The 24472-nt window shown below is 43.7% G+C and overlaps 1 protein-coding gene across 1 annotated transcript in view; it reads left to right on the forward strand.

Moving 5' to 3' along the window:
- Positions 1-9050: 9050 nt before the first annotated feature.
- The window catches only part of Gxylt1 (glucoside xylosyltransferase 1), a 33306-nt gene continuing 17884 nt past the window's right edge, over positions 9051-24472 (forward strand). The window contains exons 1-3 of the mRNA XM_059247737.1: positions 9051-9262; positions 16235-16327; positions 22696-22867. Of these exons, the coding sequence (XP_059103720.1) occupies positions 9051-9262; positions 16235-16327; positions 22696-22867 (477 nt within the window). The remainder of the gene's footprint in view (positions 9263-16234; positions 16328-22695; positions 22868-24472) is intronic.

The raw sequence follows: 24472 nt of genomic DNA on the forward strand, positions 1-24472 counted from the left end.
TTCAGATACCTCATTCTTTAGTGTTGCTAAATGAAGATGTAAAACTTGTTTTATTCTAAGATACTTCCAATGGAATACCAACTATCTGGCTATGTTCATTTCAAACATGTTATTTTTGCATTGTTTTTCATGTATAAATGTCTAGTATATCCAATTTTAAATACTTGTGATGGGGAAATACTCTAGTTCCTATGACAAAATAGTGATCGTATATTTTCATAAAATACGTTTAATTTCTCTGCGCGAAAGAACAGCCTGAGAGGAGGTGAGGTTTGCCCTGAGGTTTGCCCTGAGCGGTTACACTCACCTGTCTGTGGGGGGAAGGCACAGGGGCTGGAGGGTGAGTGCTGCCGCCTGCTGCTCCAGTCTCCTCTCAGCAAACTTGAGGACATTCTCTTACTTCCCGTCTGTACATCGGGGGTAACAATGGCCGTATCTGATGAATGTGGTTCGAGGGAGCATTAAATGTTAACCCATGTAAGATTCTTAACATCTCTCTAACACACTGGTAAATGTGAGCCTTTACTATCATTCTAGGTAAAATGCCATTAAAATACATTTTTATAACCACATTATCTTAATGCTTCATAGATAATCTAAGAGAACAGTGTTGTCAATGTTTGCTCTGGTCCCAGAAAGACTGTCTCTCTATGACTGGAGACCCGAATCCTCTATACTATGAGACTGGAGAAACGAACTGTGCTATTTAGTGTGGCATTTTGTTTTCCTTTCATCTTCCTTTATTTCAGTCTACCTCAAATATACCTTCATATCAGGAAGACATGCAAATTCTATTAGTACATGCACTTAATGTTAAAATATGCAAGACTATTCAGAGCCAGGGCTTAGGGTATATTTCTAGCTGTTTTGTAAATTTGTAATATAGTTTCATTAGTGTATTCTTTTATATTTTTTGGATTATTTTACGTGTATGAGTGTTTTGCTTGAATATATATGTGTGCACCATGTGCATGCCTGGTGCCCACAGAGGTTGGAAAAGGGTTTTGGGTTCCCTGGAACTGGAGTTACAGACGATTATGTGCTCCTGTGTGGGTGCTGGTAATCAAACTCTGGTCCTCTGCAAGAGCAGCAGGTGCTCTTAACCACTGAGCCATCTATCCAGCCCTGTCAGCAGTGGGTTATTTTAACCAAATTCTACACTAAAAGAATGTGAGATATTTTTCAGAGTTTATTACCTTAGAGATAAGCAAAAATGAAGGTGTACTTGGAAGCACACAGGAGTATACACTTTTACAACTTTCTGTAGGATGGATGACTTAATGGCTTAAAGGTTTTCATTAAGGTTTAATTAAAGGCTTTATTAAGTGCTTTCCTAAAATTATAGTGGTAATAGACCAGATGAAGTATAGTAATAGAAGAAATAAAATCAACTAAGTTGATGGCATATGTCAAGTTTCTTTTAGGTATAAATCCTCAGTGCCTGAAAGGATGTACTTCTGTTATATTGTATCCATTAATGGTAAATGACTGAGTTGCTTGTTATACTTTCTTAGCAGCTTACCTCTTTTTGGAATCTTTGTAAGGATCTGATGTAGGAACTAGTCACAGAAAGGAACCTGGGCTGTGTGATTTTACAGTGAAGGGGAAACAAGAACGTGTGTGTGTGTGTGTGTGTGTGTGTGTGTGTGTGTGTGTGTGTGTGTGGTAAGGATAGCAGTAAAATAATGCCTCGACTTCATGCTATCTACCCTCTCAACCACCGCCAACGTGCAGAAGCCCAGAACAAAGAATGTGACAAAGCTGTACAGAAAAATCGGTGACAAAAACAGCCAGAGGCCAGCAGTGAGAGGGACAGAAAACAAGGACGTTACTGATGGTATTCAAAGGCAGAAGGCCAGGAAGGCTTAAGAGTGACCGAAACCAAGCTCTACTAACAGCACAGGAAAGGAAGAGGTGGCCTGGAAGACAGTGAGAAAGGGACAAAGGAAAGGGGCAGAAAGAGTGTCAGGGTGGCTAGGCTTCTGGACTACACCTCACAGTATCCCAGTCTCTGGGGGCATGTTAATGACATGCAATGCTAAGTCATCTTCATGATTAGTCATCAACAGTTTCCTCAGCACATGCTCTGAAGTAGGGCAGCACTGTGTTTAATAATTTAGGGTGGTTTTTCATCACGCCAGTTCACTGTAAGCTACTGCAGACAAGTTTTCTTCATGTAAATAATTTTCAGAACACACATAGCTACTAGCCCAGATCATTTAAATGTTAGGATTCCTGTGTACTAATTAGGCTTAGTCAGTGTAGATCATCTGGTCTTTATGAGCTGGGCCAGTTCCTGACCATTTGAAATACTATGAGAAGACCAGATGCTTCACTGGAAAATGGAAGAGTTCTGGAAGGTGTCAGTATTTCGAGAAGTTTCCTGTTTTCTATGGTGTGTGTGTGTGTGTGTGTGTGTGTGTGTGTAAAGTATGTTTGTGCAAGGGCTGCCAGTGTTGTTCCCCAGAAGCTACCCACCAGGTTTTGTTTTTTGTTTTAAATTTTTAATTAAAAAAATTGTTTGAGACAGGGCCTCTCTATGTCTCTGTCCTGTAACTGTCTATACCAGGCTGGCCTTGAGCTCATGGACAAAGAGGTCTGCCTGCCGCTGTCTCCTAAGTGCTGGGATGATAGGTGTGTGCCTTTTTGGGTTTGTTTGGTTTTCTTTTGTATGTATGTGTGCTCGTGTACCGTGGTGCCAGATCCTCTGGGACTGGAGTTACAGACGTAAACCACCATTTAAGTGCTGAGACTCGAATCTAGGCCCTCTATAGGAGCAGTAAGATCAGCTCTTATCCACTGACCTTACTTTCTAGCTCTCACCTTGTTTTTTTGAGTCAAAGTTTCTTAGGGGTCTGTAGCTACTAACTCGGCTAGGCTGGCTGACTAGTGAGCCCAAGGGACTGCTTGTCTCCACTGCCAGTCCTGGGTTACAGGTGTGGCTCACTGAATTTTTTCTTTTTCTTTCTCTTTTTTTTTTTTTTTAGCTGTAGGTTCTGGAGAATCAAATGAATCCCCATCCATGCACTCAGTGCAAGCACCTTTTCACCTGAGCTCCCCCGCTCTCCATTCTGTGTCTTTTCACAGGCCATAGCTTACCATCCAGTACTTGCCTGAATTTTCGTGATCTAGACTTTTGTCACATCGGTATTATTTAGTTAGGATATTTACTAAATACATTTTGACTTTTAGTTACTGTTTCAAGGTTTGGTTACGAAGAGGCTGAAGACATGGAATTCACATTTTTGAGATCTATAAATGCAGGATACCCTGTAACAATAAAAAAAATATGTACAAGACATAGAAATAGGGGAAGGAGGGCCTGGAACCTTTTTCTGAGAAAATTCCCCTAGGACTGAAACATCACTGCAAGTCTGCACTAGAGTGTTGGGCCTCATTTTGGTGCTTGTGGTTCACCAAATGTGACCAGTTGTTTGAACTAGCTGTGATTTGTTACTCCAGCTTGGATTGTCAAAACTTTACCCTTGTAAGCAATGTAATTCGAGATGAATCATTTTCTTCTAATTTATTGAATATATTTACTTTTATGTGTATGATTGTTTTGCCTGCATGTGTAGGTGCACACGCGTGCAGTGTCTGAGGAGGCAGGAAAGGCTGTTGGATCCCCTGGGACTGGAGGAATAGGTGGCCGAGAGTCACCATGTGGGTGCTGGAAACCAAACCCAGGTCCTCTGCAAGAACTGAGTTCTCTTAACGCCCCCGAGCCATTTTTCCCCTTAATTTTTGAAAGTAAGGTCTCATTTCTTTTTTTTTGTGAAGGTATTGAAGAGAGCTACTGCATTACTGTCCATTTAGAAATCTTAGACCGATTTCAGCTGGTTTACTTCATCTGAGAAATCAGTTTGCCATTTTCTTGCAAGCAGTTCAGATTGTTAATTGATTATTCTCAATTTTTGATGGAGTTGTAAGAAATTTTAGCTAAAATTGGCTGTTTTAATTATGTAGGACTCAATGGTTGTCTATAGTCTAACATATATATATATATTTGTTACCAGTTCTGACTTTATGCATTTCTTTTGTTCTTTTAAACTGCTTCAACTCCCGTGGATAAATAGGACTTAAAGTTAGAAATTAAAAATATTTTTATGTGTTATGCCTATGTGTGTATGTGGGTACCCGTGTGTGCCTGGAGCCTGTGGGGGTCAGAAGAGAGCGCTGGATCCCTTGTACCTACACTGGAGCTACAGAGGCTTGTGAACCACCACGTGGGTGCTGGGACCTGAACCCAGGTGTCCCTCTGCAAGAACAACAACTCTCGATCACTGAGCCGTCTTTCCAGCTCCTTCATACTAGTAATTAAAATTGGTTTTATTTCTAAGTGTGAGGATAAGGCAAAGGTAAATTTGGGGCAAGAATCTGGTGCCTCTGCTTCCTTCCCTTGCAGTTTCTGGGGAGTGACTCCCAGGGCCTGAGGCTGAATCTTTTTACCTGATGACTCGTAGAAGAAAGCTAGCTACCTTCTGGTCATCACCTTTCTGTAAACTTTTAATAGGAAAATTCAGAAACTAAATTGAGGACGAAGAGTTAATAATTTGGGCTTCCCCATGTGTGGTGTTCTCATTATTTCCTTTACTTCATAATTGTAGCAACAATGAGATGACCCTGTGCCTACTTGAGGGTAGGGGAATTAAGCAAAAATGGGACTATCTGGATAGTAGGAAACTAGCTTGGGAGGAGAGAAGCAAGGAAGATTAAAACAGGGAGCATGTCTTCACACGGAGCAAGTTGAGTTTTCAGAAAAAAAGCACAGTGATAGCGTCAGGCCCAGGAGGCCTAACATACAGAATAAAGAGGATATATCTAGTACAGAATGAGATAGTCTGAGGAATACTCAACCTTTTCTTGCTTTTGAGACAGGGTCTATCTCTGTAGCTGTCCTGAATCTTGCTGTGTAGACAAGGATGGCCTTGAATTCATAGAGATACCTGTCTCAGCCTTCCAATGGCTGGCACCAAAGTCATGCTTCACCACATCCAGCCAAATGTTTGTTTATAATTTTGTATTTTGTTTGGAGACAGGGTCTTGTTTTATCACCCAGCTGGCCCGGACCTTGTAAACCTCCCATTTCAGCTTCTCCAATGCTAATAATAGAGGTGTGCACTCCCACAGATGGCTAAGAATCATTTTCTCTTTATTAAAACATTGACATGTCGATATGAAAAGAATATGGGGGAACAGAGGCAATGATGCATACCTGTAACGCTAGCCAGCACTTGGGAGGCCTAGGCAAGAGGATTTCGCCCATAGGATTGCTTTTTTCTTTTTAAATAAACACTCAAAGGTAGAAATGAGAAGGAAATAATAGACAGGACTGTATACATATTTGAGTGGCCGAAGAGGGATGAATGGAAAGAACGAGAGGAGAGAACACCGACATTTAAAATTGTTTTTAATTACGTGTGTGTGTGTGTGTGTGTGTGTGTGTGTGTGTGTGTGTGTGTGTCTATGTGCATATGAAGTTCAGAAGAGGGCATGAGGTCCCCTGAAACTGGAATTACAGGTGGTTGTGAGCTACCCCAAATGGGTACTGGGAACAGAATGCAAGAGCACTATGAACTCAACCTCTGAGTCATCTTTCTGGCCCCATACTTTCTAAAATAGAAGTCTTAAAATTTGGTGCAAGTCCACAGTCAGTTTTCTATCTCAGAGATCTTTTGTGTAGCTTTGGAAAAAGAAAACAAGTTACCACTTTGAAATTTCATTTCCTGTCTTTGCCTACAGTATTAACACCTTGAATATGCCTAATTTTAAATTTCATTCTCTTCACTCACATTTGTACTTTTGAGTTGAATTTGGATTTTCCCAGCCTGTCACTGGAAAGTTAAAGATCGTTGTTCTAGAGATAGACTTGGAACACATACATACAATAAATGAAAGAAATCCACTTGATGTTGAAATGGGTAAAGTTCTTTTCAGTAACAAAAGTCAGTTTTGGAATATAAAAATGTAGTGAGTGAATCCTGGCCCGTGACTCCTCCCCTTTCCAGCTAACCAGGACTTGGTGTGTAGGTGTATAAAGGTTTTTATTTTTAGAAGGAACTTAAAAGATGCCATGGCCTGGTCTTGAACCCCTGTGTCAAGCACATGATTATTCTGGATGCTATAGACTGTTGGCTGCCTTCCCTTTGTGCTATTCCATGGCTTTAACCATCTGAGTGAAGAGATCACACCTCATTTTTCCCACATGTAGTTTCTTCTTGGAAAAAAAAAAAAGCTGTTTTTAGCAACCTTTTTTTTTTTTCTTTTCTTTTTTTTTTTCCTTTTTTAAAATGGGGCCACACTCTGTAGCCCAGTTTGATCTGGAACTCACTATGTTGCCATGGCTGGCCTTGAGCTTATGGTGGTACCCCTGTCTCTGCCTCCAGGGTGCAGGAATTACATATGTAAATCATCAAGCCAGCTTTACTCAGCATCTTTTAAATGGACCGTCCTTTGCCGGGGTACTCGCTCTTACTCTTGCTAGTACCACCACATCCTCCCATTTTCCATTCTTGTTAGTGCCCTTGTAATTTTCTGTACTTTAAAAAACCTTTATTTCTCTAAGAATTGTAAGGTGTATTAGAAAGACGTAGTACTCTCTGTGTTTTTACTGGCCTGTCTCCCCATTTGAGGGCAGGACACTCCTTTTATTCCTGAATACTGTGCATCTGAGCCTCTTATCTGGCATGTAGAAAATATGCAATAAATATTTATTGAATGAACAAATGTATGCTTTCTTTGTCTTCACACATCTTGACAGTTCACTGGATTTCTTTTGTATTTTTTTAGGTAAGGCAAGAAGTTCAATCCTTAAAGCGAGGAAACAGCCCATGGTTCATCTGGTGACCCCCCCATGGTTGCAGAGCCAGCTTTTGGTGTGGGGATTGAAAGCTGCTGTGCCCACACATTGTCCTTTGTGGACAAACTTCTCAGTGACCCAGATGCAACTTGAACAATTCAATAGTGTGGTTTTTCTCATGAAGAGTGTGTGTGTGTGTGTGTGTGTGTGTGTGTGTGTGTGTGCATTTTAAGCATGTTTTTAAGTATGCATGCATTTTAAGTGTATGCTTTTAAGTGTGTCTATATATTTTTAAATGTGTGCCTTTTTCCTGTATTTTTTAAATGTTTGTGTTTTAAGTGTGTGCATTTCTAAGTGTGCATTTTAAAGTATTTAGCTGTTTAAATGTATTGTTTAAGTGTGTGTTTAAATGTATTTTTGTGTGCATTTTAAGTACATTTTAAAGTGTGTGTTTAAGCCTCAATTTTGGCTCTGAATCTACTTTCTCCAATCTCTGTTCCAACCTTCACTGCAGCCAGAATTGCTCTCTAAAATGCAAATGTGATCATGTTACTTCCTTCCTTAAAAAAGCCTTCACGCAGATCAAGTTCAAACTCCCAGGAGTTTGCTGAGGCAAGGCACTGTAACTGCTATCCCTATCTGCAGTCTTATCACTCCTCGGGTCCACTCTTGCATTCACTTATCTTGGCATCACACTTCTCACAGTCTCCTGAATACAAGAGCTGGTTTCATTGCTCACTCGGTCTAGAATTCCCTCCTTTACTCAGGCCACCCTTGCTAAGAAATCTCAACCATACAGGAAGGCACAACTGACTGAACTTGGGGGCGTGTCCAAAACCTTACAGATGGCTATCCTGTCCGTGTAAAACAGCCCTTTTCGAAAGGGAATAAGAGAATTTATTCTGAGCCAATTATGAGTGACCTGTGCATGGCGGCGGCGGGGAGGGGGGCAGGGGGAACGTGGATTCAGGTTGCCTGGAATAACATGTTCCGACATGGAAGCATTTACATTACAGTAACAGAATAAAAGAATGTCAGAAGTTAGGGCATTTTCCAGACACCGGTTGGATCACCAGGTTGATGATTAGCACACTAAGGAAAAACTGACAGGTTTTAGATCTTTAACTGATGACATTCTTAGCTTTCCAACTGGTGGAAACCAGGGTCCGCTGGTTTTGAGTCATGAGGATGTTAGGTCAGACACGGGTGCTCCACGAATGCTTTCTTCAAGGACTAAAGGTATCTAAGAATAATCATGAAGTTTAAGCTAGTCATTTTGCCTTGTAAAGTCGCCACCGCAGGTCTCCCGCACCAGTACTGGAGCTGCACACAGTTACGTTTCTACTAACGCTCACGGCGCGGGAAGTGGCGAGTGAATGCTCAGCGTGGAAGCAGCTGAGAAAGTCGGGGGAGGAGGAGGCGTAAGGGAGGCTCCGTAGGGAGACGACCAATTTTGCTTTGGGTACGCAAATGAGTTTGTAAGCAAAGTCCAAAAACGTGAAAGGTAGGACCCCTGCCTCCCAGCCTGTTGTGTGGAGGGGCAGGAGCAGGCAGAGCGGCCAGAACTACCGCCGCATCTGAAGAGGTCGCACGAAGCACAGACGACCTAGACCCGAGGCTGAGGTCCGTGGGGAGCAGGATGGGGCGAGGAGGAGCTAGCGAGTGCGGAAAACCACGTTGTCCTTTTAATCACGCAGCGATTATCTTAGAATTCAAGCTGCACAGCGTCACAAACCACGCAGTGGAAGAGTCGCAGATTTAGGTCAAGGGCCTGGAGCCCCGCTCATTTCGCTACACCTCTCCGCAGCTCAGAGGTGGATAACCTCTAAAGGGGCGCCAGCGTCCATCTCCGGACTCTGCGCAAGTTCGCTTCCGGAAGCGCGGCCGAGCGGGGGCCGGGAGTTGGGGCGTGGCACGGAGGCGGGACTCGGAGACTAGGGGCGCGGTGGAACTCAGAGGCGGGGATAGGGGCGTGGCAGACCGCGGAGGCGGAGATGGGGGCGTGGCATGACAGGGTAAGGGGCGTGGTGTGTGGGCGGGGCTTAGGGCGGGGCGGGGCGGAGTGGGACCTGGCGGAGATTGGGAGGAGGGGGCGGGGATTGGGAGAGTGGGCGGGGTGGGGCGGGAACCGGGGTGGTCACGCTGCGGCTGCGCGTTGGGGCTCCTCGCAGTTCGCCCGGGCGGGCACGGCGACGGCGGGGCGGCGGTGACGGCGGCGGCGGCGGCGGCGGGGGCGGTAGCGCGGGCCGGGATGCGGCGCTACCTGCGGGTCGTAGGGCTGTGCCTGGCCTGCGGCTTCTGCTCGCTGCTGTACGCCTTCAGCCAGCTCGCAGTGTCCTTGGAGGAAGGAGCGGCCGGAGGACGCAGGCCGCAGGCCGCGGCGATGGTTTCCTGGCTGGCGGACGGCGAACGCGGCGGCCCCGGGAGAGGCGCGGGCAGCGCGGGCTCGGGCCGGCCGGGCAGGTACGGGCCGCAGTGCCGGGCGCGGGGGTCTGGGAGTCCGCAGGGCGGGACGCGCCGCTCCCACCACCGAGCACTTTCTGTTTGGCTTCAGACCCAGTGTTTAGAGCAGTTAGAAATTGAATTAATTTGCAACTTTCTAAGAGGCTCGTTGGAAGTAAGTGGTGGCCCACAAAAATCCTGATTACAGTGCGGCTAGTGGGAATTCCCTCCCGTTTCCATGGAGTTGAAGCTGAGCTATTTAAGAATCAAGCTGGCGCCCTTGTTGAGTAGTCCCCCCCACCTCCCAGGTGTCTGAATTTTCATCCTAAATCTTAGCATTTTCATCAGTAGCCGTGGTGGTTAGATAAATCTAGCCGAGGCATAAAGCGAGCTATGAATTTTTGTTTTGGAAATTACTGGGTTTATCCGGAAACTTAAAGGAAGTTCAGAAACAGGAACGATACTTAATATGCTCATATTTTGTGGGAGGGGTAGAATGAAGCTCTCATTCTTTAAAAAATTGGGTATTTATGACACAGCATAATGATTTGGTGGATTTGCATAAATCACTGCCAGGGTTAGAATTATGAAATTTAAATGGGAAACTGTGTTGGCAGTGCACTTAACCTAAGTCTGAGCGTTTCGCACTGTCTTGAGGGATACCTGTATTTTTGGACAATTCTGAGAGCAACATATTGGAGAGTAGAAGACTGGGAGGAGATTGTGCAAAGTACCATCCGCTTTGAGCTGTTGTGTAGCCTCTGAGAGTTGATGGCCACTTCCAGAGGGGAGGGGGTACAAACCGAAAAGCAGCATGGGGATTACGAGTTACTGTTTTATGATTTGATTGTAGTCAGAGAAATGTGGGGTCTAGGTATATCCTCAGGTATAGTCTCAATATATTCCATTGCCCACATCTTTAAAAAAGTATTAATTGCCCAGAATTTCATAACAAGAAGTTCTTGGAGTGTGTGTGTGGGGAATCTTTCCAACTCCATAAAGTAAAACATTTTTATCAGAGACTAATGGGGTCCAGCCCCTAATAGTCTCCTTTCCAGGGTCCGGGGAAGAATCTTATCAACCAGCTGAGAATCTATTCTTAAGGTCGGCGAATCAGTCTACGCACACAAAGTTCTTTGGTCCATTCGCTTTTTATTCTTCACATCGTCTCTTGCTTTACAGTTATATATCCCCCCAAAATCACAGTCCTCCCCTCCACCCAGGACACCCAGCCTGAACTTCCTCAGGCAGTGATTGTCCGCTATCAGTATCAAATGGAGGGGTGGTAATAATCACAAAGAGGGGCAGTAGCTGTTAATTACCATTTGCAACCCAAAGGGGAAGTGACTAATGAATTGACTAAAGGCTAAATTCGGGTAATATCTAAGAAGAGGGATCTTATGTGCATAACTATAATCTAAAATGTGTTTGGTAAAAAATGTTAGAAATCTAAATATTCCTAGAAGTGGTTAGGTAAGGAGTTAGAGGTCTAAAGTTAGTAAGGCTGTAAGAGGGAAGGGTCTGAGCTAAATTGTATAAAGCTATTACTTAATGTCCACCTGACCTAGGCGGTGTCCCCTTGTGGAATTTACCTTAAGCCAGGAGACTTGTATGTGGGCTGCTATCACAGTCCTTGAAAGTTAGGCGCCCACCTGGGCAGTGTCTCCTTGTGGAATTTAAGTCAGGAGACTTGCAGGTGGGCTGTTATCATTGTTATCCTCGGAAGTTGGGCGCCCACCTGGGTGGTGTTTCCTGTAGTCTTGGAAAGTGGCTAAGGGAGATAATCTGATTCCAGAGAAAGCCTTTCCTGAGGCTTTTCTCCAAATACCTGTGTATGTCCAGAGAGTGATCAGTCCACACTGTCAGCCCTTCATAGGGGAAAGTCAATTGGGAGAACTATGAAGGCACACATGATTTTCATAACAGAATACAGCTGATATATAACAAGCCAACTAACACCAAAAACTCCTTGGGATTTGGCTTCCTCTGGAGGAATTCCCTGATTCCTCCAGGTAGTGACTTTGCCATAACCAGCTGAGTTCTTATGATATATTCCTGCGCCCTGTAGCACATTTTAAATGGTAAGAATAGTATTTCAGAGAAATCTCTTCTCAATTAGTGTATACTATTTGAAACGATTATGTCAAGCCAGGCTTGGTGGCACACAACTGTATTCTCAGCATTCAGGAGGTGAGGCAGGAGGATGGAAAATTCAGTGCCAGTCTGGTTTTCATAGTGAGTTCCAGGCCAGTCTGGGCTACATAGTGAGACCCAGGTTCAACAGACCAAGGGCTGGCTAAGTACCCTAGGGGTGAAGGGCGCCAGGTGCTGAGTTCCTCCCTCCAGGGTTTTAATAGACAGAAACTGAGTTAAGTTTTAGCTTCCGACAAATCTGTGCCCTCTGTCTCTCAACTGGTGCGGGACCCCTCAATCACCTTGTTACTTGGTTGTGTATTCATTTCTCTACTATAAAATGTAGATAATAAATTTTCAGCTACGTTTGGATATAATCGACAGATAAAAGTTGTGTGTATTTAATCCTGACAACTTGGTGTTTTGATGCCCATTCAGAGTTGATTGTCACTCCCTCCTTTTCGGATTGGCTGGACATCAAGTTCATTTTTTGCTGAGTACTATCGACACTGATGGGATACCCTGGGAATTTAAACACTGGGAAGAGTGAGGCTTTTGAATCCTGGACTTTACCTCTGACATATACGGGCGGTGTTGACTTCCTCATTAGATAGGGGCCATTTGTGAGAATTGCATCAGTAGTTACAGGGATTACTTGGCATGGAAGCTGGCACAGTAAAACTGTAGCCAATATGGTGATTGTTTTAATTGTAAAGTGTAAGCCCCCTTTTTTCCCTCCCTTCCTTCCTTCCTTCCTTCCTTCCTTCCTTCCTTCCTTCCTTCCTTCCTTCCTTCCTTCCTTTCTTCTCTTTGTCTTTTTTTACTCTGTTCACTGGGACCCAGTAAGAAACCTGCTGAACTAGAAGACTTGACAGTGAATTCCAGGAACCTGTGTTTGAACCATGGGCTCTCATCAAGATGCGAATAAACACTGAGAACCACTGATACAGTTGAGAGATTTGACCATTATTTTACAATACTGTTTTCCCCTCCTCCCCTGAATCTGACTTTGAAGGAGAGGGGGATGGGGCATTGAACACCGGAGAAAGTTGAAATCCTTAGGTAAGGCCCCTTACTCCGCCTCATAAATGAGGTGTGTAACACCAGTGCCACACCTTATGTTTTAGTTTATTGAACAACATGGTGGTATTGACTTCACATCTTTGTTGAGTGTTATCTGGGCTGCTATAGCAAAACTCTTCTGACTGGATCGATTGGGAACGGCAGGAGTCAATTATTTCTTACCCTTTCTTTCTGTGTTCTCACATAGCCAGAGCCCCTTCTACATGGACAGTAATGTCATTCTAGGAGCACTGCCCTCTGTTCTAGTCACCTGCCAAAGGCCTGGGCACCCCAACATCAGTTATCACATCAAAGATAATTTTTTGGTGGTGGTGGTGGGGCATATACAAACAGTCCACATACTTAGCATAATCCTGATCATAATATTTAATAAAAGCTAGTTATTAATATGTGCCTTTGGAGATACTCATTTGACTAAAAGTGTACTTTTGGCTTAGAGTTTGTTTTTGGCTTTTAGAGATAGGGTTTCCCGTTTTAGCCTTTTTAGCACTTTCTAGCTGAGTGCTGGGATTAAAGGCATGGGCCACCACTGTCCCCTGGCTTAGAGATCTTAAATATTAAACACTGTTACCCATGTTATATCTGTTGGAATTCTTCTCCTTGAATAATAACTTAAGTTTTGTTTGGAAAGTGTATGTTGCATGAATTTTAAAATTTTTGTTTTCAGGTTGGCCATTTTCTTCATTATGCACAGAACAACTTTTGTTCCAGAGTTTCTCCTCCCACACATTTTTTAAAAAAAGCATTTAAATCTGTAATCTAGATTTACTTTTTGTCAAAAGAAGAGAGTGTTCTGTGATCACTTTTGTAGCCAGAAGTTTCTCTGCTCCTGCCTGGCCCTGGTTTAGTTGGGACTAATTTCTCTGACTGGAGTCCCGCAGCCACTTGGTCCCAAGTAAACACACAAAGCCTTATGTTAATTATAAACTGTATGACCTATGGGTCAGGCTTCTTGATAGCTAGCTCTTATAACTTAACTCAACCCATTTCTATTAATATGTATGTTGCCACGTGGCCGTGACGTTACCAGTCAACTGGCATCTTGTTGCTCCTTGGGTGTTGTCTCCCCGACTCCACCATTCTTACTTAGTCTCCTCTACAGTTGGAATGTACTGCCTAACCTTATCCTGCCCTGCCATAGGCCAGTGCGGCTTTATTTATCAACCAATCAGAGCAACACATATTCACAGCGTACAGAAAGACATCCCACAGCACACTTCTGAGATAGTGAGGCAGTTGTTTTAGGATCATCTGCGTGTGTAACTGCCCTTTCCTCACTTTCTGAGTGTTCATGAAATTAGAGACCTAACATGGGAAGATCTGATGGAGAGCTAGAAGTTAAGGGGTCTAGATGCAAAGCACTTGCAGGTGAGTTGCCCAGGCAGATTGCAGATCCCAATAACTTGCCCATGTTCTGAGAATAATCTCCTTTAACAGGCTGGAATTGTGATCTCTTGCATGTCACAGGTGCCCATGGCTTGAGATTGTATTGTTGCCTCGTAGCCCTGCACTCAGCCCTGCACATTCTTACAGTGGATTTGCCTGAAAATTTCCTTGACTCTTTATAGAGTAAGGAAAACTTATGTTGTATATAGATTTTACAGAAGTCTTGTGATTATTATGGACATTTTGAAATGAAAACAAACAAACCATTTTAGTTTAATTAATACAGAAGACTGTTGTGTCCTCCATGGCTTGGTCCTGGAAACCTGACTGGAGGTGTGAGGGAATGAAGAAAGGACAGACACACAGATACGTACAGAAAAGCTGGGGGCTGGGGGGATGTGTACTCTGATGGAGTGGGACCACGGCGCAGAGGGAAGAGTTATTCGGGAGTGGTGTCTGCAGTGGACAATTCATAGGCTGTGAACATCAGGGAGGAGGAAGCTGCATGCAGCTGGTAGTTTTGAGGGGGGATGAATGGGTGCAAGGAACAGTCCGTATACCTTATGCATACATGGCAAGCCTGTGGTAGCGCTTTTGATAACTGAAGAGTTCCTCCTGCCTCAGCCCTGGAGTGCTAATGATTACAGGCTTTGCCTCCACACCTTAGTCCCATGGACTCTTGCTTGATAGATACTGTTTTCATTCAGGTTTGGACTTGAGGCATAGTTACATTTTCGGCCACTGTGGCCTCTTGCTCTACTGATGCTTGATTAACCAGGCTGAGGATAGGATCCTGCATCTGCATTTCTAGTAAGGGATCTTAGGACCAGGCAGATTCAGGAAATAATGCACAAATTGTTTGTTATGTAAAATGGAGTAAAAGCTGCATTATACCCAACTTTACAAAGTAATTTTTATTGAAAAATTGAGATTTCCGTTTTCATTTCCCTCTTACCCTGTTGTGCAGTTTGACAGGAGAAATGGAATAATAGGGTTAGTTCCCTCCCCCCCAAGAACAAAGGCACATGCTAGGTATTGATTGTAAATAAACTGTTAAAATAACACTGGAAATGTCTTTATCTGAAAAGTTTGTTGTGAGGCTTAAATGGATGTGCAAGCACCTGAATGTGAAAAACGTATATGTGTTATTTGTTAGGGTACCACTGAGTTTGGCTGCCTACAAGCAATGTTATATTTTAAACACAAATAATTATCCCTAGTAGGGCACAAACGAGGTTTCTAATCAAGAGGCAAGCATTACTCCTAGGTACGCATTTACTTTCTTGACTAATCTTTTTAAATTAAAATACACAACTTGTGGACTGTGTATCTTTCAAAGGAAAACCAAAGAGCAGTATAACTTTTCTTAGTGATGTTAAAACCTCAGTGCTGTGTTTATGCAGTAGCGTAGAGAATTTCATAGGCAGTATTTAAAAACTCACCAGGCAGACCCTGGGCCCAGAGTTTTATTTCATCACTAGTCTGGTGGCATCAAGACATGGCATTATGCCTTCAGGCTGAGGACTCCTGCCTTGCATCAGGGATCGTAGACGTTTCTGGGAAGTCAGACCTAAGAGTTTTGCAAGTCTGAAATTTCCTGGACCTTTTGATATTAGAATAGCAACTTTGAATTGACTCCATGGAGAACAGAGCTCCGTGGGGCTGAGAGCTGGAGTGTCCTAGGTTAGTGACGTGGTGCATGAGGCCTGCGGGGTAGTGAGTGAGTGAGTGTCAGATGGTTGCTTCGGAAGGAAATGACAGTGAAAAGCATTTGTGCAACTTGAGATACTACTTTATTTTTAACCCCAGCCTTAAGAAAGCCCACAGGTCTCTTCATCTGAGCTTTGGTAGTGTATTGAAACAGAATGGAGGGATGAAGCGGCCGTGACTGTCAGCACAGTGTCTTGTGTTTCAGCTTGAAACACCATATGAGTAGTTGGAGTTGATTAATTTGAATGTATTTAATGATCTTTTCCTCCCATTACACCTGTGTTTGTGACTTTTTACGTTTGTGGTAAACAGACCATGTAGGTGAAATGAATTTTCTAGGATAGTGTTCATAGTCTGTGAAGAAAAAGATAAGATGTATTAATGTCTTGTATATGTCATCAGAGCGGAGGAGACTTTAATGTATCCAGAGAGTTCCTGACCAGAAAAAATTCCAGTTGTAGGATATTCTCACCTAATTAATGATCTTAAGGTTTTATTTAACACTGTGCCCTAAGTAAAGCAGAAATCAGTTTTGTAAAAATGCTTCGATTTTCCATAGCAGTTGGGTTTGCAGTTTGTTGCTGTAAAATTGAACATAAAGTTATTGTGGTGTTCCGTAGATTCCTTGGTAGTGCCCAGTCTAACCACTCACACAGGCCTGTTATCTCTTCTCACCGTCAGGTGTAAAGGTTCCTCTCTGTGTTACTGGAATCCCTATTGGATGCTGCCCTCTGCTGTTTGTGGAGTGAACTGCTTTTGGGAAGCGGCTTTTAGGTAGGCCCTTACTATTTAATTGGTAGATCAGCGTAGGTAAGATTAGATAGTAGATGAATAAACCTTTCACTGTAATAAAACATAGCAGGGTTTCTTTTCCTGTAATTCAATATCATATAACTAAATAATTGATATTCTGGTTGGATTTTCTTTTCCTTTATCTCATCTTTTAGTTATTACTAAATTTTAATACATATTACATGTAAATGCTCTAAATTTTTCTTAATGTTATTAAGATAAACTGTAGATTTTAGGGGAATTTATGATTGAACTTTACTAATAAATTGGTAAGTAGGTATGGTCTAGTTTGCTTTCTGTTTCTGTGATACAATAATCTGAAGAAATGCAGCTTGCGAGGAAAGGGTTTGCTTGGTTTACACTTCCAGGTCACAGTCCATTCCTAAGGGAAGTCAGGGGAGGAACTCAAGGCAGGAACCATGGAGGAATACTGTCTGCTGGCTGGCTGGCTGGCTTGCTCAGCTCCCCTTTCTATAGAACCCAGGTCCACCTACCTCAGGATGGTACTGCCCACAATGGGCTGGACACTGGCACATCAATCATTAAGACAGTCTCTCCCAAACATGCCCATGTTCCATTCTGATCCATGTAGTTCTTCTCTCTTGGATAACTCTTAAGCTGTGTCAATCTGACATTCAGATTTATGTAAGACAAGATGATAAAAGGCTTCCACTAGACGTTTACAGATAACATGAACATTGTGTATGTATGAGTGCATGTGCATTCATGTATGTGTGTATACATTTGTCAGTTACCTAATTTAAAGGTAGGGACTTCACTACTGGGTATTAAATGCCCAGTATTTTAAATACTGGGGCTGATGACATGGTCCATCTGGTAAAGACACTTGCTGCCAAGCCTGCCATTGAGTGGAGGAAGGTAAGTGACTCCTACAGATGATCCTTTGGCCTCAGGTGTAGACTGTGTGCACACCCGCCCCAAACAAATAAAATGTGATAAAACCAAAAAGCTAGTGTACCAAAAACACATTCTGTAGGAGATGTGACAGCTAAGGAAAGACTGTGTTAGTGTTAGCCTAGAGGTTTGTGGGGACCAGGAGGGGAAGAACATCCCACTGAAGAGTAAAAGAAAGGTCATTATTTACTGACTGTTTAAGTCCCTGCGTGAGGAAGAAGGCGTTGGACCAGAGCCTGTGCTTTTCCTGCCCTCAGGGAAAGATTCAAGTGCTGGTAGGAAGGGGTAAGGCGTCGCTCTCCTGAGACAGGAGTGCTGGAGCACGTGGGAATGACCTGACGTGCCCGTTTCAGGAGCAACAACGTTTGAGGCTCCTCTGTTTCTCCACTATCTTTATGGTTAATTTAAATTCTCGTTCTGTTTGCCAGTGGCCATGCTGGTTGCTACATTCTTTTTTTTCCCCTGTAATTAAAAAAAAGTAAAATATAATTACATCATTTTCTCCCCTCTGTAACCCCCCCTCCTATCCCTCCCTGCTCTACCTCAAATTTATGGCCTCTTTTTTTTAAAAATATTACACACACACACACACACACACACACACACACTCTGTTGAGTCCATTGAGTAGTTTTCAGAAGTGAGCACTTGGTACTGGAGAGTCAATTAGAGGGCTCATCCCTGGGGAAGACTTAATTCTTCCCCCTTCAACAGGTATTCATTGCCTGCAATACAAACTGCTTCCTTAATATTTGCAATAGTATACATAAAGTCTCAGATTCTCAACTGTGCATCCTATAAGCAAGTGGAAAGGCTTAGTTGATAGCAGATTTTCTCTCTGCGTATGTCTGTGTGTGACAGATTTCCACCTGTCGAAAAGGTCCCAGACTGATATGTGGCTTATCAGCTCCAGTAATCATCATGTTCCAGCCTTTCAATTAGCTTGAGTCTGCAGGCATGTACTACTACACTAGGCTCTTAAATTTGAGATTTTAAGTCATACCTCTCTTTTACACTTTCTGTTTGTAATATTGTAATCTGTTTATACTATGTGAATACAAAAAGAGAAACCATTTTGCAGTATGTCAATATTCTGTGAAGTATCTTAAACTCAGTTTCTTCTCTCTCTTTCTCTCTCTCTCTCTCTCTCTCTCTCTCTCTCTCTCTCTCTCTCTCTCTCCCCCCCCCCCCCCCCCCCTCTCTTTAAGTATACAAGTGTGCCTAGTGCTCACAAAGGCCAGAAGAGGGTGTCAGATCCCTTGGAACTGGAGTTACAGGAGGTTGTGGGCTATCTAACATGGATGATGAGAACAGAACTCTGGTCCTGGAAGAGCGAGCAAGTGCTCTTAACTGCTGAGTCCTCTCTCCAGCCCTTAAACTCACTTTCTTACGTAGAGCTAAATCCCCCTCCATCCAGTGACCCTGTATCAGACAGACAGTGGACAATGCAGATGCCGCGTCATTTCATTCTGTTTTAGTTTTGTGTGTGTGTGATGTGTATGTTCCGTGATTCTGCATGCAGGTACGTGTGTCGCGCCATGGGAGGGGTCAGAGGGTAGTCTCGGGTGCTGGTCCTCACCTTCCACCTTATGAAGCAGGCTGTGCCGTTTTCCTACTGTATTCAGTAGAGACATTCTGGGGATTCTGCTGTCTGCTTCCAAGGAGGAGGTTACGGTTCCCTCCTTCCACTGGGGGTTCTGGGGATTGAACTCAGCTTGTCAGGTTTTCTTCAAGCATTTCTACCCACTGAGCCATTCCACTGGGTCCCATCTTTTGTGATGTGATACTTTTGTTTTGCAGAATGACCCTTAGTTGGGATTTGCCTGTGTTCCTATGAATGGATCAAGGCTTTGGTGTGTTTAGGCTCTTGCCCATGCTGTCCTAAGGAGTCAGCTGGTACCATAAGCGTGGCATTGTTGGCCAAGTTTTATCACATGGTTACGGTGCTGGCCTTCCACTTCCGCTCGGTAGTAATCTCTAGGTCCACTTTGAAGTATGTGTGGGGAATACCCTTCTTTGGCAAAGTAGTGATTGTGGTGATTCTCTTACTCTGAATTTGTTGACAGTTTGAAGAGTTTTTCCCCTTCACCTTTTACTTAGGTTCACTCATGGATTCAATTTTTAATTTTATTATGTTGGTCATTAGTGTCATACTTTTTTGGTTTTTTTGTTGGTGGTGTTGGAGACTGAACTCAGAGTGAGCTGGGCAGGAGCTTTAGCACTGAGGTACACCCCAGCTCTCCCTTTCTTTGTGAGCCTCGGGCTCCTCAGGTACTAGAGGGCATTGGGAATGAGAGTGGATCTGTGGAAGACCCTCAGGCGCTGCTCAGGTTAGGAAAGGCATGGCTGTTTGCCTTGCTTGGGGCCCTTAACAGGTGCTTGGCCAGAGTTTGGGAATGACGTCACAATTGCTAAAGTGAGGTCGTTCCTCACATAGTTACTTTCATTTCCTGTTGCTGTGATAAAATATCCCTACATAAACAATTGAAAGGAGAAAGGGTTTATTTGGTTTCCACATTCCAGGTTATAGTGTGTTGTTGTGGGAGGTCAGGATGGTGGAAACCCGTCACACACCCGGTCAGGGACAGACAGCAGTGACTTGTTTGTTGGCATTAGTGCTTGGCTTTTTCTGCCTGTTGCTGAGTCCGGACCCAGCTCCTGAATTGGTGCCGCCTATATTCGGGTGGGTCTTCCCAGGTCAGTAAACCCAGTTAAGAAACTCTCACAGGGCATGCCCATAGGCCAACCTACCCTAGACAGTTTTTCCTCATTGAGACTCCCTTCCCTTTTCATTGTCCATCGTATCAAGGTGACAATCAAAATCAACCATTACAGCTAGACTGACTTCTAGTCAGCAGCTTACGACACAGTAATTTTAGCTGTCCCTAGAATTACTTGAGGGGTGTTGGAAGGATCTTTGATAAGAAATAAAGCTGGGTAGGAAGCCTGCCAGAGGGAGCCTGCACCACAGTCTAGCCCCTTTGTAGTCCAGGGCTCCTCTCTGGATGACCAAGCTGCTGCCTCTCTTTGTGAGTGGGCTGAGGGATCCTGCTGGGCCTCGCTCCCACTTGAGGCCATTCTGTGAGGTGTCCCTCTACTCACAGGCGGCTGGTGCTGTGCTTGCCTCCGACGTTATGCTTTACTGAGTTAGAAGAGCCCACAGGTGCTCTTTGAATTACCTAAAGATTTCTTCTTGTCATGCAGGAAGTGGGTGTGATTTTAGAATTCTTTTGGGGTAAGATTCCCTATCTCTGCAGGGATTTTAGTTAAGATAAAGCACATTTTAACAGCCCACGATGAAGATCCCAACATTCAATTGGCCAGAATGAGTGGAATGGCTGTTTCCCTGTGAATGCTTAGGAAATTAGTCACCAGTTCCCGCAGTCTGGAAGCTTCCTTTAGATCTCTTCTGATCTTCTGCAGCTGTCCTTTATTTCTGTCCTTGGAGTGGAGGGTCAGTGGTGGGTGGAGACATCTTTCAGTACGTGTTGCATCTTGTCGGCTTGGGTATTGGAGTCTGCATAATGCTGTGGAGAGATGTCACAGTGGAACTGGCAGACCCACAGCTAAACTGTCCTCACTAACATGCTTGGAGGATTGAATAGATTGTTTTTGTTTTCACTTTTTTGTTGCTTTTGAGACAGGATCTCGCAGAGCCTAGGCTGGCATCAAACTTGCTGTATAGCTATTAGTGACCCTGGACTACTGATCCATCTGCCTCCACTTCCACGTCCTGGTATTACAGTCATGACTGGCCTTTGAGGCTGTTTTTAGGCAGATTTTTTTTTTTCCTTTCTTGAGGAACATTTTTCTTTTTTCCCAAGGTATATAGTGTTTCTTAACATTGTCTGCAGAGAGTTCTGGGCAGAGCTCATGTGACTGTTACAGGTCAGCTCATAGCTGCTCTTGACTTCTGATTTTGGGGTGTATTCTTCTTGTTGACTAGTTAAGCAACCTGAACTTATTGGAGATTCTCATATTATGGTTTTTTGTTTGTTTTTTTGTTTGTTTTCGGAGGTAGTCGTCTTATGGAGCCAGACTGGATTCTCTTGCCTCTGCCTTCCGAGTGCTAAAATTACAGGCTTACACCACCTTGCCTTGTTGTGATGTTTTAGTTTTCTTAGACTTACTTTATGTGTGTGAGTGTTTTGCCTGCTTATATGTCTGCACCACATGCATGTCTGGTGCCTGCAAAAATCAGAACAGGGTATCAGGTGCCCTGGCACTGGGGTTACAGATGGTTGTGAACCAGCTGGACAGTGACAGTTGAGACCAAGTAGGAAACCAGAAATTCTGGATGGCCTTGTTAAAAATACTGAAATAAAGATAAAATCTTCTCTTGGTTGGTGACACAAGCTTCTGCTCCTAAGAACTTGAGAGGCTGAGGAAGGAAAATTGCCAGCCCCAGCATCTGCTTGGTCCTCTGCAAGAGCAGTAGGTGCTCTTAACCACAGAACCGTCCGCCCATCCCCAGGCTGATGTTCTAATGAAGACTGTTTTAGAACCACTGTGAGGAGTAGGATCTGAGTATAGTTAACAGGAAGATGAGATAGAATTCTGTAGAATTGTGTGCCTCAGTTGCCTTCGCTGTGTTCTGTGGCCTCTGCTGTTTTGAGATGAACTGAATTCATGTTTCCTTGTCAGCGTGAGTGGTACCCATACCGTTTTCCTGTTAGGAAATGAAGGCCCTAAGGGATACGAGGGCCAGGGATTCAGGGAGTGGATGGGGAGAAGGCGCCACTTCTGTCCAGTGCCTTCAGTGGAGCAGTGTGGGGAGCTCATGCCCACACCAGAGGGAGGAAAGGGCTCCTCAGCCCCAACACCACTGCTCTGTTAGGAGTGAGAGGAGATCTCTCCTTCCAGAAAGCCTTATCAGTGTGTGTGAGGTCCTTTCATAAATGTTTACCCATCTTGGTGAGTCCTTGGTAAATGGAACTGAATGTGTGCCTCTGAGAAAAAGTTACACGAACAGATGTCTTGTGATAAGCTTTGCTTAAGACGGGATGCAATATTGAAATATGTGTGGAAGAAATTATAGCTGACTTGCTTCATAGTGATCTGATTGTGGGTTGGAGGAGGCATGTAAAGGGATTTTAAGTGGCATTAGAAGAAGTTTCAATGAAAGAAACACAGTTTCAAAATGTTTCAATGGAAGGCCTTCCAATTACTTAGGCTTCCTTTCTTGACACCCAGTGTGATGATGAGTGAAGTTAGTTATGTGTTCTTGGGACAGTTGCCTCATGAGGTGTGTTGCTGTGGAAAACTGGTCAAGAGTATAGGCAGAAATGATTGGATGGTGGAGTCAGCATTGTAGTATTTATTGATGTTTCTTTTACATTTTAAAAAGTTGTAAACCTCTGTTTTTAAACATGGTAGAAATATCATTTAGTAGTAAATCCATGCTGAACTGTTGGAATGTGCTCTTCTTTGTTGATAGGTATAGTCTGAAAACACAGCCCACGGAGAAAATGCACCTTGCTGTTGTTGCCTGTGGTGAAAGACTGGAAGAAACTGTGACTATGTTGAAGTCCGCTCTCATTTTCAGCGTCAAGCCACTGCAGGTCCATATTTTTGCTGAAGACCAACTACATGATAGCTTTAAAGACAGAGTAAGTACCTGACACACAGTGGCGATCGCAGAGGTGACTATCTAATAGTCTGCTCTGGTAGAACTGTCCATTCGGCACCCTTCCCTCTTAGGGAGAGTGCCTTCGAGGAATCCAGATACAGTGTAAAGGAAGATTGGATTTTGAAGAATAGGCAACCTCAAGTCCTCTGCCGAGTGTGAAGAGTCTATTTACTTACTCTGTTACATGGTAGTTCTTCTTCATCTGTAAGGAGGGGTTCTTGTTTTCTTTTCTGGCTGTGGTCAGGCCATTTTCAATATATGACTACTATTGGTGAGATTATTAAGGCCACTCCACGTAGTTAAAAGGAAGATTTATTTAGTGAGTAACTTACAAATGAAGGGATAGGTAACAGGGTCTGGGGAAGGTGTATCGCAGTCCAGCAGTGTTCTCTGGAGCTCTGCTCGGTCTACCTCCACCATCCAGGGTCCCGGAACCGAGAGAGCTGGCCCATCCAGATCTCAGGTCTCCAGGGGCCTCCCTTGGCCCCGCCTTGTAGGCATGATAGTTGCCGAAGCCTCAATGGGGGTTGGAACTTCCAGATCAAAGCTGGAATGGCTACCCACTACAGACTACCTCATGGTTTAAAATGTCCATTTAAACTCCAGCCATTGCAACCATATTGTACCTAAATATGAGGAGAAGAAAGAGTGAGAAAGGAAAAATGCTTTTTTTCCTTTAAGGGCACTGTGCATTAATAGTTGTGACATTTCTTCTACTTTTGGTGTGAGTTTAGTCATTTGGTCATAGGTAGCTGTTAGAGTTGAAAATAGACTATTTGCTAAGGGCAGCCTTGTAACCTGCTTAACAACAAATGCCCGTGAGGAATTAGGGGTCCACTTCAAAGAGGAGACAGATCTTGTATGCAAACAAAGATGACCTGCATCTCCCAGCTGTGTGTTCTGAGGAGTGGAGATGATTCTAGTGTGATGTGTCCCCCTTCCCATCTCACCCCACTCACATCTCTGCTAAGTCTAGCTTTCAAGCTGCCTTGGATTTCTGTGTTTGATCTATGTTGTTGTTTGTTTTTTTGCTCTTTTAGGGGGCCCGCCACCCAGCTCCCAAATAAATCACACATGGAGGCTTATTCTTACTTATAAATGTCTGGCTTTAGCTTGGCTTGTTTCTTGCCAGCTTTCCTTAACGTAAATTATCCAGTCTACCTTTTGCCTCTGGACTTTTACCTTTGTCTATTTCTATATACCTTTTATTATTTCTTACTTCTTGGCTTGCTTTGTAGCTGGGTGGCTGGCCCCTGATGTCTTCCTCCTTCTATGGCTGCTGCTTCCTTTTTTTCTCCTCCTAGATTTCTCCTTCAATATATTCTTTCTGCCTGCCAGACCCGCCTATCCTTTCTCCTACCTTGCTATTGGCCATTCAGTTCTTTATTAGACCATTAGGTGTTTTAGACAGGCACAGTAACACAGCTTCACAGAGTTAAACTAATGCAACATAAAAGTAACACACCTTAAAATAATATTCTACAACATATCTATACATGAAGATTCTTTGTTTTCCAAGTTAAATTAGTTCATTTCCATGTTGAAAGAAAAATACCATTTGTACCTTTTTAGTTTTTGGCCAAGA

The sequence above is a fragment of the Peromyscus eremicus genome, chromosome 20 (genome assembly GCF_949786415.1).
Source record: "Peromyscus eremicus chromosome 20, PerEre_H2_v1, whole genome shotgun sequence".
Taxonomy (NCBI): domain Eukaryota; kingdom Metazoa; phylum Chordata; class Mammalia; order Rodentia; family Cricetidae; genus Peromyscus; species Peromyscus eremicus.